At 46.6% G+C, this 14,787-nt stretch overlaps 1 protein-coding gene across 2 annotated transcripts in view; it reads left to right on the top strand.

Annotated features, from left to right (window-relative positions):
- rnf24 (ring finger protein 24) overlaps positions 1-14,299 on the top strand; it is a 167,366-nt gene extending 153,067 nt beyond the window's left edge. For both annotated transcript variants that reach the window (XM_041199448.1, XM_041199440.1), the window contains exons 5-6: positions 11,809-11,888; positions 13,477-14,299. In XM_041199448.1, the coding sequence (XP_041055382.1) occupies positions 11,809-11,888; positions 13,477-13,588 (192 nt within the window). In that variant the 3' untranslated portion in view covers positions 13,589-14,299. The remainder of the gene's footprint in view (positions 1-11,808; positions 11,889-13,476) is intronic.
- Positions 14,300-14,787: the final 488 nt, after the last annotated feature.

Genomic DNA, 14,787 nt, shown 5'->3' with positions numbered 1-14,787 from the left:
AACAATTTCACCTTCAACTCCTCTCACTTCCTCCAAATAAAAGGTGTGGCTATGGGTACCCGCATGGGCCCCAGCTATGCCTGTCTCTTTATGGGGTATGTGGAACATTCCTTGTTCCAGTCCTACTCCGGCCCCCTTCCACAACTCTTTCTCCGGTACATCGATGATTACTTCGGTGCTGCTTCATGCTCTCGTCGGGACTTAGAAAAATTTATTAATTTTGCTTCCAATCTCCACCCCTCCATCATTTTCACGTGGTCCATCTCTGACACTTCCCTTCCCTTCCTTGACCTCTCTGTCTCAACCTCTGGTGATAGACTGTCCACCAATATCCATTACAAACCCACTAACTCCCACAGCTACCTCGACTACAGCTCCTCACACCCAGCTTCATGTAAGGACTCCATCCCATTCTCTCAGTTCCTTCGCCTCCGTCGCATCTGTTCCGATGATGCTACCTTCAAAAACAGTTCCTCTGACATGTCCTCCTTCTTCCTTAACCGAGGTTTTCCACCCACGGTCGTTGACAGGGCCCTCAACCGTGTCCGGCCAATCTCCCGCGCATCCGCCCTCACGCCTTCTCCTCCCTCCCAGAAACATGATAGGGTCCCCCTTGTCCTCACTTATCACCCCACCAGCCTCCGCATTCAAAGGATCATCCTCCGCCATTTCCGCCAACTCCAGCATGATGCCACCACCAAACACATCTTCCCTTCACCCCCCCCTATCGGCATTCCGTAGGGATCGCTCCCTCCGGGACAACCTGGTCCACTCCTCCATCACCCCCTACTCCTCAACCCCCTCCTATGGCACCACCCACGCAAAAGATGCAACACCTGCCCCTTCACTTCCTCTCTCCTCACTGTCCAAGGGCCCAAACACTCTTTTCAAGTGAAGCAGCATTTCACTTGCATTTCCCCCAACTTAGTCTACTGCATTCGTTGCTCCCAATGTGGTCTCCTCTACATTGGAGAGACCAAACGTAAACTGGGTGACCGCTTTGCAGAACACCTGCGGTCTGTCCGCAAGAATGACCCAACCCTCCCTGTCGCTTGCCATTTTAACACTCCTCCCTGCTGTCTTGCCCACATGTCTGTCCTTGGCTTGCTGCATTGTTCCAGAAGCCGAACGCAAACTGGAGGAACAACACCTCATCTTCCAACTAGGCACTTTACAACCTTCCGGACTGAATATTGAATTCAACAACTTTGGGTCTTGAGCTCCCTCCCCCATCCCCACCCCCTTTCTGTTTCCCCCTTCTTTTTTTCCCAATAAATTATATAGATTTTTCTTTTCCCACCTATTTCCATTATTTTTAAATATTTTAAAATCTTTTATGCTCTCCCCACCCCGACTAGAGCTATACCTTGAGTGCCCTACCATCCATTCTTAATTAGCACATTCGTTTAGATAATATCACCAACTTTAACACCTATGTGTTCTTTTGTTCTATTGTTGTTGACATCTTTTGATGATCTGCTTCTATCACTGCTTGTTTGTCCCTACAACCACACCACCCCCCCCCACTTCTCTCTCTCTCTCTCTCTCTCTCTCTCTCTCTGCACCCACCCCCCTCCCCTTCTCCCCCCCCTCCCCCCCCCCCCCCCCCCCCCCCCCCCCACCTTAAACCAGCTTATATTTCAACTCTTTCTTGGACTCGAACTCAAGTTCTGTCGAAGGGTCATGAAGACTCGAAACATCAACTCTTTTCTTCTCCGCCGATGCTGCCAGACCTGCCTAGTTTTTCCAGGTAATTCTGTTTTTGTTTTGGATTTCCAGCATCCGCAGTTTTTTTTGTTTTTATATTTGTTTTTATCCCTCTCTTATATAGATCTGTGATGGGTCACTCTGTAGCCTAGCTTCCTGCTGCAGTTATCAACAGCTAATTTAGGCCCTATTCAGGCAAAGGATTTTCAGGTGATTGACAGTTAACCTGTTTAACGAGGCTTAACTAGAATGTTTCCCCTTGTGGGAGCGACTAGAACTAAAGGGCAAAAGTTTAAAAATAAGGGGTCTCCCATTTAAGACTAAGATGAGAAGAAATTTTTTCTCTCAGAGGACTGAATTTTTAGAACTTTCTTCCCTGGAGGTTGATGGAGACAGGGTCAATGAATATTTTTAAGGCAGAGGCAGATAGATTCTTGACTAACAAGGGAGTCAAATGTTATCAGGGAGAGGCGAAATGTGGAGTTGAGGCCACAGTCAGATCAGCCATGATCTTGTTGAACAGCCGAGCAGGGCTCGAGGTACTGAATGACCTACTCCTGCTCCTAATTTGTATGTATGTATGTAAGCCCCCTTCGAATCTTTTTCTATTTCAATCAGATCACCTCTCATGTTCTGGCCCCTTGCAGCACTGTGTCCTTGCATGAGATTTAGATGGTTATAAATATCCCCTGAGGGCCCCACTCCCTCCATATAAGAGAAGCTTTCCAGCCCTCGAGTCACTTCAGCATGAATGTTTGTTTGCTATGATCATGTTGTTTACGTGTAATGCGATCCAAGGTCTGCCACAATTTTGCTGAGAATCAGGAAAGAGTCAAGTGCAGAGCAGTTACCATCAGGCTAAAAGAGTAGGAAAGAAACTGCGTAGCTGGATTTTTACCTGAGCCACGTGCCCCCATCATCTGTGCCCCCTCCCCGCCACCCACTGCCCCCCACACACATCTCACCCCAACCCTGACGTAAACGTCAGGGACAGCTATTGGGCTGTCAATTGGCTTGAGGTGCAACTTCCACCTGCACCCACATTGGGAAGGAAGTCCTGCCTCCGAGAGCTCCGGCCAGTCAAATAACCGGCCGATCTCTAGTCCCAGTAGCACCACCAGGAGCAGTGGCCACTGCTGAGACTGCATCCAATCACCCAGTGGCACTCATCGGCAGAGCCAACTGCGAGGGGAGAGGGCGGGGGAATCACCAGGGCCTGGCTATGAGGCCCAGTGAAGGTGGTAGGAGGGTTGAGGCGGACAATGTGGGGCGGGGGGCAGGAGAAACACGGTAGGCAGAATACCTTGGTGAAGGGGAGACTCCATTGGGCCCAAAGGAGTAAAGGAGATACATTCTTGCACCCCCCACCCCCCTCTCACCAGTCCAACAGTGAAAGCCAGCTTCATATTTGGTGCCAGCCTCCAACCCACCATGGTTTAAATCCCAGGGGCAGCTGGAAGAGGCCCTTAAGTGACCATTAATTGGCCACTTAGGGACCTCAACTGGCACACAGGTGGGTGGGACACCCAACTCCTCATCCGTCATGGGTAAAAGTGCTGTGGCAGTGAGCGGTTAGGTGCTGGAAATGATGCCCATGGCATTGTGCCCAATTTTATGCCCCCCACCCCCTCATCTGCCAATTCACCCCCAGCCCTTAGTATCAAGGCATTGAGATCCAAGTCGCTTGATTTTGAAAAGTTGAAAGATTGTAAGAGAAAGGGAAAAGCAAGGAGGCTAAGGAGTTACCTGTGGTAAATGTATTTCATAACTGTTGGTAATTATGGTGCCCTGACCAAAATGACCCATGGTGCAGGGATATGGAGTTATTGTTAAGCTGACAGATTGTTTGAGTCTAAAGCTCAATATTCATGCCAATTTATCCACTAATAACAGATGGCCTTGTCTCTATGGTAGCACTCTCATCTGAGAGTCAGAAAGTCATTGGCTCAAACTCTGTCGGTTTAGTCTGAGTCATGAAATCATGAGGAATTTACTAGAAGGATATAGTGAAGGCCCACAAGGCTGAGGCCTTGTAACAAAGAAGGCTGAGAGGTGACTTGATTGAGGTGTACAAAATTTTGAGGGGAATAGATAGAGTGGACAGGATAAAATTGTTTCCCTTGGTGGAGAATTCTAGAACCAGGGGACATAGATTCAAGATAAGTGGCAGAAGGTGAAGGGGGGACATGAGGAAGAACTTTTTTACGCAGAGGGTAGTGGGTGTCTGGAATTCGCTGCCCAAGTTGGTGGTAGAGGCAGAAACTCTAAACTCTTTAAAAAGTACTTAGATCTGCACCTAAAGTGCTGTAAGCTGCAGGGCTATGGGCCGGGTGCAGGAAGGTGGGATTAGAAAGGGCACCTGGGTGTCCTCGGGCTGATATGGACAAGATGGGCCAAATGGCCTCCTTCTGTGCTGTAACTTCTCTATGGTTCTATGGTATGAAGAAGTTAGAGAAATTCAAAGTTTTTGCCGTTGAATTGGGAGGGCACCTTTTGAGCGACATTAGATTCTAAAGTGCATACTGATAAAATCCAGAATTAGGATGAAGCACTTCATGTATCGAGTGATTAATATCTGGAATGCCCAGGGTAAGGTATTGGAGGTAAAAACTGATGGGTTATCCAAGTGCCAGGGGGAAGGTGGACTGAAAGTTTCTTCCTTGTCTCTCATCACAATTAATGACATTGCCCTGAAAGACTTATCTGATTCCTGATTATACTTTTCAAAAACATTTCAAAGCACTTCACATGCAGTGCACTCCTGTGAAGTCCAGTGATTGTTGTTATGGAGACCAGTGTGACAGTCAATTTTGTGTACAGCAAGAGCCCACCATTGGCACTGAGATGAATCATCTCTATACCAGCCTCCATACCGGCCTATGCCATTGCCTAGCTAAGAGGTCAGACAGATGACCTGCGCCAGATCCATGGCCATGCCACTCCTGTCTCCGGTTACAAGGGCTTGACTTGTCTCCCTGTGTGTATTTTCCTCCTGCTATGTTAATACATTTGAAGATACCTTCTTCATTGCTGCATACTCAGTGCTGAGGGGAGACAAAGGCCCTGGTTTTCACCCCCAGGCCGGCTGAGGCAAGATTGTCAGGCCCGCTGCCCCCGGTATGAGTGCAGAGGCTGCCGGATGTGGAGGTGGCCTGGGCAGAAGGCCTGCCTCTGTGCTCCAGCGCTTTGTTTAAGTTATTTTTTAAAAGATTTAAACAAAGAACACCCAGCTGAACATAAAAGTAAGGATGTTATGCTTCAGTTATACAGTGCATTGGTGAGACCGCACCTCGAATACCGTGTGCAGTTTAGGTTTACTTATTTAAGGAAGAATGTAAATGCATTGGAGGCAGTTCAGAGGAGGTTTACTAGATTCATACCTGGAATGGGTGGGTTGTCTTACGAGGGAAGGTTGAACAGACTGGGCTTGTTATCTGGAGTTCAGAAGAGTGAGGGGTGATTTGATTGAATTATACAAGATCCTGAGCGGCCTTGACAAGGTGGACATCGAAAGGATGTTTCCTCTTGTGGGTGAGTCCAGAATGAGGGGGCACTGTTTTAAAATTAGGGGTCGCCCTTGTAGGACAGAGATGAGGAGAAATTTTTTCTCTGAGAGAGTTGTGCGACTTTGGAATCCTCTAACTCAGAAGGTGGTGGAGGCGGGGTCATTGAATATTTTATCTGGCAGAGATAGATTCTTATTAGGCAAGGGAATCAAATATTATCGGGGTTAGATGGGAATGTGGAAATCGAAAAACAAGATCAGCCATGATCTTATTGAATGGTGGAGTAAGCTCGACTCATCAAATAGTCTACTCCTGTTCCTATTTCTTATGTTCAAAACCCCCCGTCCACATGCTCTCCATGCCCCATTCATGCCAATCTGTGTCACCTCAAGCCCTCCACCCACCCCCATGGTCCTTCATTCCCCCTATGCCACCTCATGCCCCTCTACCCACTCCCATGGACCTTCATATTTCCTATGCCCCCCACATCCCCATGGCCCTTTATAGCCTCTATGCCAACAGTGCCAACTCATTCCAACCCATGCCTCCCACCCATCACCCTTTGCCCTTACACCCCCCTCCCCCCCACACCAACTTTCTTAATGTCTTTTGACAGTTCCTTGACAGCTTCAACAGCTCCAAGGAGTTTATGCGCTTCTTACACACAATCATGTTTACTTTTAACAATCCCAAAGGGTGCCTTTTCTCTCCATAACATGTTGCAGGACCAGATTAAAAAGAATACCTTACCTCTCCAAAGGGGTACCTGGGTATCCAAATGACTCCATCAATTCAGACCAGCTCTCACGTGATCTAATCTGCATACTCCTGGAGCTGCCGCTGTAAACTGTGCAAGTATAAACCGCAGCCCGACTCCAGTCCCACCCCTACAAATAATAAGAAATGCTGTGTCCAGGGTCGCCATTTCTGGGATTTTCGCCACGATGGAAAGCCTTTCCATTGTAATGAAAATCTGGGCCAGAATTTCCATAGTCTCTAACTTGGAGGGATGGGGAGAAGGTATGAGCATTAAACTAAGTTTTTTTTTGGAAAATATACTTTATTTATAAAATATCTGGAAGAACATTCCAAACCATTTCAAAATCACCATCACATAAGTACAATCAGATTCAACTTTTTCACGTGTATCACAAGGTGCATCAATACAATCAATGAATATTACAATCATTTCAATATGGTCAATGCAGACAATCAGACAAAGGTATTGGAGTTGTCAACATACACCATGTTGCACTCTGAGGTGCTTCAATACATTTATAATACACTTAGTATTCACTGCATACATTCATTTTGAGCTGTACAGCCCAAGGGGCTCTCAACAGTTCCCAGTCCCTCAGTGCACTGTGGCAGAAAGGTATTAGACAGCGATCTTTCCCCATTGCGCCTTTGCGGTTGCTGCCCCAAGCTTTAGTGTGTCCCTCAGCACATAGTCCTGGACTTTGGAATGTGCCAGTCTGCAACACTCGGTTGGGGACAACTCTTTGTACTGGAAGACCAACAAGTTTCAGGCAGACCAAAGAGCGTCTTTCACCGAGTTGATGACCATCCAGCTGCAGTTGATGTTTGTCTCGGTGTGCGTCCCTGGGAACAGCCCGTAGAGCATAGAGTCCTGTGTCACAGAACTGCTCGGGATGAACCTTGACAGAAACCACTGCATCTCTCTCCAGACCTTCTTTGCGAAGGCACAATCCACAAGGAGGTGAACAACGGTCTCGTCCCCACCACAGCCACCTCGAGGGCAACGTGCAGAGGGGGTGAGACTCCTGGCGTGTTGGAAGGATCTGACGGGGAGGGCCTTTCTCACCACCAGCCAAGCTATGTATTGGTGCTTGTTGGAAAGTTCTGGCGATGAGGCATTCTGCCAAATGACTTTGACAGTCTGCTCAGGGAACCATCCCACAAGATCCACCCTCTCCTTTTCCCGCAGGGCCTCTAAGACATTAAGTGCCGACCACTGCCTGATGGACTTGTGGTCAAAGGTGTTTTACTGCATAAATTTTTGTCCCTTGGAGCGTTCCGTGGCAGTGTGGCCACACCCATCCTTCGCAACACCGGGGACAGGTAGAACCTCAGCACGTAGTGACACTTGGTGTTTGCGTACCGAGGGTCTACGCACAGCTTGGTGCAGCTGCACACAAAAGTGGCCATCAGGATGAGGGCGATGTTGGGCCCGTTTTTTCCCGCCTCTATCCAGAGGCTTTTACATCGCGTCCCTGCGGACACGATCCATTTTCGACCTCCAGATAAAGCGAAAGATGGCTCGGGTGATCACCATCGCGCAGGAGTCTGGAATGGGCCAGACCTGCGCCACGTACAGCAACAGTTGGGTAAGTTGAAAGCACAAAGCCTGTTCAGTTAACGTGTTCTAACTGTGTAGATTAAATGTTCCCTTCTCAAAACTCTGTGCACACTCTGGTAATAGCATCCAGTACAAGTAGCATTAAATTTCAATTCTTCAGACAGGCAGGGAGCCCCTTTTTAGCTTCAAAAATAAACTCCAACTGAGACTGGATTGTCTGTGCGAATCCCTCTTTGGAATGTAGCATTTACAAGAGATTTAAGCTGGAGATTTAAACACCTTTTTATCTCCCATGTGATCTGAGTAAAGAACAGGGGCTCATTGTGTGGTTACAAGGATGATAGCTGCCAAACTCCTGCTGCATCACAACCCATCCAGTCCGACATATGACCTCCTTGAAGCTAGTAGCACTTCAAGGGGAATCAGGTAACCAAGGGATCAAAGGCTTTTGATGTCAGCCCTTACATCTAGAGCCAAATGCATTGTGTGTTACTCTCAATTCAGATTTCCCAGTGTTCTGGGAAGCCTATAATAAAGAGCCGCAAACCCCATTCTTATTTCTCACCCTTTGCATTTAGGCAAACGCCTGAGCTTAACTGAATTCTATCCCAACACAGCCCAGTTAACTTGATAAGTGGATAAAAACAAAAAACTGCGGATACTAGAAATCCAAAACAAAAACAGAATTACCTGGAAAAACTCAGCAGGTCTGGCAGCATTGGCAGAGAAGAAAAGAGTTGACGTTTCGAGTCCTCATGACCCTTCAACAGAATTGATTTTTCTTTACAAGCAGAGGGGTGAAAAAAAAGGACTCGAAACGTCAACTCTTGATAAGTGGATGTTTGTAGCCAGGAGCCACAAAGAGCAAACCACTGGAGAGAGTAGAGAGTTGGAGTTGATTGCCTTTCTGCTCCCACCCAGGCAGTTTTGTTACGGCCCCATCTCCTGTCCCTTTGTGTATATTTCTGTTTCTGTAATCCTTTGGCCTAGCACTTCGGTACCAGTGGAAAGCTCCACGACAGCAATTTCACGTCTTACTTGTAATGGAGACCCTGTCCGTTGTTCCCAGAAACCTATGGGATTTTCATTCCATTTATTTTTGCTGTTGGCGGAACGTTGCTTATATCCTGGCAGTCCTCGCGAAGGCAGAGCTCCCAAGTGTGTACGCGCATATCACATTAGCTTCATTAGCTCAAGCATGTCTGCAGGATGGAAGGTGGTCGCATCCCCAGGAACTTACTGTATGGTAAGGCAGCCGGAGCCTGATGCCCAAAGCTCCGCTTCAAGGATTCTTGTGGCTAAAGGGCCCAAAACATTGATTTTTTTTTTTTATTCATTCACGGCATGTGGGCTTCGCTGGCTGGGCCAGCATTTATTGCCCATCCCTAACTGCACTTGAGAAGGTGGTGGTGGCGAGCTGCCTTCTTGAACCGCTTGCAGTCCATGTGGTGCAGGTACACCCACAGTGCGGTTAGGGAGGGAGTTCCAGGATTTTGACCCAGCGACAGTGAAGTGACGGCGATATATTTCCAAGTCAGGATGGTGAGTGACTTGGGAGGGGAACTTGCAGGCGGTGGTGTTCCCATCCATCTGCTGCCCTTGTCCTTCTAGATGGTAGTAATCGTGGGTTTGGAAGGTATTGTCTAAGGAGCCTTGTTGAGTTCCTGCTGTGATTGTAGATGGTATACTCTGCTGCCATTGTGTGTCGGTGGTGGAGAGAGTGAATGTTTGTGGACGGGGTGCCAATCAAGTGGGCTGCTTTGTCTTGGATGATGTCAAGATTCTTGAGTGTTGTTGGATCTGCGCTCATTCAAGCAAGTGGAGAGTATTGCATCACACTCGTGACTTGTGCCTTGTAGATGGTGGACAAGCTTTGGGGAGTCAGGAAGTGGGTTACTTGCTGCAGGATTCCGAGCTTCTGACCTGCTCTTGTGGGCACAGTATTTATATGGCTGTTACAGTTGAGTTTCTGGTCAATGGTAACCCCCCAGGATGTTGATAGTGAGGGATTCAGTGACGGTGATACCATTGAACATCATGGGATGATGGTTAGATTCTCTCTTGTTGCCTGGAAGTTGTGTAGCGCAACTGTTACTTGCCACCTGTCAGCCCAAGTCTGGATATTGTCCAGGCCTTGCTTCTTTTGGACATGGACTGCTTCAGTATCTGAGGAGTCATGAATGGTGCTGAACATTGTGCAATCCGCAGCGAACATCCCCATTTCTGACCTTATGATGGAAGGAAGGTCATTGATGAAGCAACTGAAGATGGTTAGGTCAAGGAGACTACCCTGAGCAACTCGTATGCACCATATATAGACACTCATCTGAAACAGATTTGTTTGCTACATGCCCACCATCTTTTGTAGACAGAAGGATGCCGGATGGGATTTTCATTAACGTGCAGCACTCAAATGTTGGAATTGTATAAAACACTGGTGAGGCCACAACTGGAGTATTGTGTGCAGTTCTGGTCACCACATTACAGGAAGGACGTAATAGCTCTGGAGAGAGTGCAGAGGAGGTTTACAAGAATGTGGCCAGGGTTAGAAAAATGTAGCTACGAGGAGAGATTGGATAGGTTGGGGTTATTTTCCTTGTAACAATGAAGGCTGAGAGGTGACTTGATTGAGGTGTACAAAATTATGAGGGGAATAGATAGAGTGGACAGGATAAAATTGTTTCCCTTTGTGGAGAATTCTAGAACCAGGGGACCTAGGTTCAAGATAAGAGGCAGAAGGTGTAGGGGGGAGACATGAGGAAGAACTTTTTTATGCAGAGGGTAGTGGGTGTCTGGAATTCGCTGCCCAAGTTGGTGGTAGAGGCAGAAACTTTAAACACTTTTAAAAAGTACCTGGATCTGCACCTAGAGTGCTGTAAGCTGCAGGGCTATGGGCCGGGTGCAGGAAGGTAGAATTAGAAAGGGCACCTGGGTGTTCTCGGGCTGGCATGGACAAGATCGGCCGAATGGCCTCCTTCTGTGCTGTAACTTTACTATGGTTCTACAATAAATTCTGATTATCATCCAAGATCTATTTGCCATGATGTGTTAAATTGCCCGAGAGTGAAAATTCCAGCACCTGTGTCGTTCCACATCTAGCCAGGAGAACGTGGTCAAAATGAGGCTTCGGGGACCCTCTGGATTGCTTCCCGTGACATTCTGAAGATTATCCAGGGTGTCTTAGAGCAAGCTAAATTGAATAACTGTGGAGTTGGTTTGGAAGTGCATGAATTAGGAGATTAATGAAAGGCAGCTGGATTTGATACCCAGTGGCAAGAACTGAGGGGATAAGACAGGGAAAGAGAGCAGGGATGTTTTGGCTGTATCTGCCCAGGATAGGGCAACACTGGGTCAAAATCCTGGAACTCCCTCCCTAACAGCACTGTGGGTATACCTACACCACATGGATTGCAGCGGTTCAAGAAGGCAGCTCACCACCACCTTCTTAGGGGCAATTAGGGATGGGCAATAAATGCTAGCCTAGCCAGAAATGACCACATCCCATGAATTAATTTTTAAAAACCCCGCTAACATCTCCATCCAAGAACATTGGTGGCTAATCCCAGATGATGAGCGTTGCACCTAATTGAGTAAAAGCTAAATCCCACCTATGGCCTAATAAGAGCACCATTAAAGCACTAACGTCTGTTTGTGCTTTTGAATGTTTTGGGTTAAAATTTTGTGCCAGGAGGGTATAACTTTAGAGCTTTGGCTTATCAATTGTTAGTCCTGCTATCCCTGAAATTAATTATTACAGGAACAGTGTGCACCTGCTAGCCCCTTGATCAAGAGTTATAAATATTAGACTTATAGAGTCCAACATTTACAACACCGATGGATGCCATTCAACCCATCAAGCTTATGCCAGTTCCCTGCAGAGTAATCGAGTCAGTCCCACTCCCCCGCTCAGCCCCTGTCGCTCCGCAAGTTTATTTCCTTTAAGCGCCCACCAATTTTCTTCTGAAATCATTGTTTCCTCCTTTAAGAACCTAACATATACCTCGAAATCCAACCCCAATTCTCAATTATAAAACAACCTTCAAACGTTCAAATAAAGCACAACCATAGAGCAAATAACACAAATTCACAGTTTGAAGTGGACTGCAGTCAACCCCACTACACTAGTCTCAGCCGGGGCCATATTGCAACTGCACTACACAAATTCAGTCAAATGTCTCTGTGGCATCTATTTTACTCAGGTGTCTTTACTGAAGTTCCCAAAGGGTCTTTTTTTTTAAAACTGACTTCTGACTGCGTCTTTGTTTCACCTGACAGATTTGTGCAGTCTGCTTGGAAGAATTCAAGCCAAAGGATGAGCTCGGGATCTGCCCGTGTAAACATGCGTTTCACAGAAAGTGAGTACAATGGAGATTGGGCAGCAAAGTGAGGTGGTGCCCACTTTCGTGCATTTTGCCGCAGAATTTAGTGCTTCCAAGAAACTAACATTTCTGGCAGCCAAAAGGTTGGCATTTCTTTCTCTGGGGATTAAAAATGGATGCACCAAAGTGACCTGTGCACACGCCTGGTCAGTGTCGCAGCCTTAGAATAAGGGGTCAGCCATTTAGGAGTGAAGCGAGGAGAAATTTCTTCACTCAAGGATTGTAAATCTTTGGAATTCTCTACCCCAGAGAGTTGTGGATGCGCAATCGTTGAGTATTTTCAAGACAAAGGTTAATAGATTTTTGGGTGCTAAGGGAGTTCAGGGATATGGGGATGGTTCAGGAAGGTGTAGGTGAGCTAGAAGGTCAACCATAATCTTGTTGAATGGTGGAGCAATTTTAAAGAGCCAAATGGCCTACTCCTTATCTTATGCCTTATGTTCTTAAAAAACTGCCCTTAATTTAGCAGTAAATTGGCATCCTCATTCAGAGAGCTTCTCTCGTGGCTGAAGAACTGCCAGGATTAAAGATTCACTGCTGTAAGCAACGCTGGAGAAAAGCCATAGGGGCAGTATTTTTGTTTTCATTTTCTGTGAATAATTTTGGTTATTAGTTATTTTTTAAAACATTGGCGACGGTGGGGGTAAAGGCTGTTTTGACTAATAGTTAACAATCATCCAATTAGATACCGACTTTCCAATTGGTTATTTGGGGAAGGCGGAGCAGTGTGAGTGTAGAAATGCCGGACGGCCAATGGCAGGCGTGTGAGGGCAGGGTGGTTGGGTGGTCATGTGATGAAATCTTTAGGAACGTGTTCAACCAGAAATGGTGACACTTGATGAGGGAGATTGTCAAATTGCACCCAGTTCTGGATGCCACACTTTAGGAAGGGGGTGAACGCATTGGGGAGAGTGCAGAAAAGATTCACAAATATGGTTCCAGGCATGAGGAACTTTAATTACCTAATAGATTGGAAAAATTGGGACTGTTTTCCTTGGAAAAGAGAAGGCTGAGAGGAGATTTGATAGAGGCGTTCAAAATCATGAGGGGGGTCTAGACAGAGTAGGTTGGGAAAAGTTGTTCCCACAGGTGGAAGGATTGAGAATGAGAGGGCATAGATTTAAGATAATTGGCCAAAGAATCAATGGAGACATGAGGAGAAACTTTTTCACGCAGCGAGTGATTAAGATCTGAACTGCACTGCCCAAGAGTGTGGTGGAGGTTGGAGGTAGCTTCAATCGAGGCATTCAGGAGAGAATTGGATTATTTGAAGAGGAAAAATGTGCAGGGTTACAGGGAGTGGCACCAGGTGAGTTGCTGATCCGGAGAGCCAGCACGGACACAATGGCCTCCTTCAGGGCTGGAACAATTTTATAATATTATTGTTATATGAGATTGCTGGGACAGAGTAAGAGGGGACTTTCCTGCAAAATGGGGTGTAAAAAGGAAAAATGGCGTATTTCCCATGATTGATATCTCATACCTTTGATGAGTGTAAGTTGCACCAATAATATAGACACCAATGTATTGAGCAATAAATCTGTTCTTATTAATATGTTTTTAGGTGTCTGATCAAGTGGCTGGAAGTGAGGAAGGTTTGTCCACTCTGCAATACGCCTGTCCTCCAAAGTAACCAAGAACAGGGAGCCATGAACGGAACGGACAACCTAGTGTAGCACACGCTGCTCGAATTTCAACTCAAAAAGAGAGGATTTCCTTTTTTGTATCATTATTATTTTTGTTTATTTTTTGTTTCATTTTTCCGTGTGTGTAATGGAGCCGATCCACAAGATGGTGCACCTGCTAACCCGTACCTGAGTGCGTTGTTAACGCCAGAATCTGATGGGTGGGCATCCTATGGCGCACAGTGAGTCACCGTGTGCAGACAGAAGAGTCCCGAACGTCTGAGCACTTTTTTGTCGCTGGATCTACCAAGAGTCGCTGCTGGACCTACCATTATAATGCAGCAGTCAAGCTGACTTGGGTTATACACAAAGGAGCACTTTACAATCACTCATTCTCCTCCCTCTTCGAACTGTCGCAGGTACAAAAAATCAAAATGGTTGGTGTGTATTTTATGGGTTTCTTTTTTGAAGTTCCATCAAGTTGAGTGCTCGGGTAGTGAAAAGGGCTCTGCCATTTTAAGGGATAAGATGACAAAGGGAATGGACTTGGGCCTCTTCAAGGCAGAAGCCTTAACCATGCTCGTAACACTATGCTAAGCACCCAACCCCAAGACAGGACTTCTCAAAGACCCAGGCTTAAAACTGAAATCTGAGCTGTGAAATCACCCAAAAAAAAGTGCGTGTGTCCAAAGCTCTCACCCCTACTTCAGATTCGGGTCTGAGATTCCAATGTGAGAAACGATCTTCAGACCGGCCCACCACCATCCCCCCCCCCCCACCCCCCCACTGCGTTCCTCAGCCAGCACATCTTGAGATTAAATCCACGAGATGCCTACATCTCTTAAATATTTGATGATGAAATACTTTCTATGCGGAGGAGGGTTTGACAAGGTAGGTCAAGCTCTACACTGAACACACTACACATTTGGCTATAGGAGCGAGGACACTTTGGGACAAACCGCTGAGTTATTGGTTAGTTTTATTTTACCTCTATATAAAAAAAATAATTATAAAAATGTTTGTGTAACAGGCTCATTGTCACAGACCTTTCAAACGTTTTGAGTCTTTGTGAATTCCTCCAGGGGTTGAAACTTGCCTGTGGCTCATTTAATCGAAGGCTCCCCACACAGGTAGACAAACCACCGTGGTGTTAATTAGTGACCGGGAGAGGAAACGGACAGCAGTTCATGGCGTTCCGTACGTATCGCATTGCCTCTCTTACAGCAGATGGCCAGTGACGTAAGGGTGTC

This window comes from Carcharodon carcharias, chromosome 1 (assembly GCF_017639515.1).
Source record: "Carcharodon carcharias isolate sCarCar2 chromosome 1, sCarCar2.pri, whole genome shotgun sequence".
Classification (NCBI taxonomy): domain Eukaryota; kingdom Metazoa; phylum Chordata; class Chondrichthyes; order Lamniformes; family Lamnidae; genus Carcharodon; species Carcharodon carcharias.
Note: the sequence above shows the minus strand (reverse complement) of the source record. Positions and strands in the feature narration are given on the sequence as shown.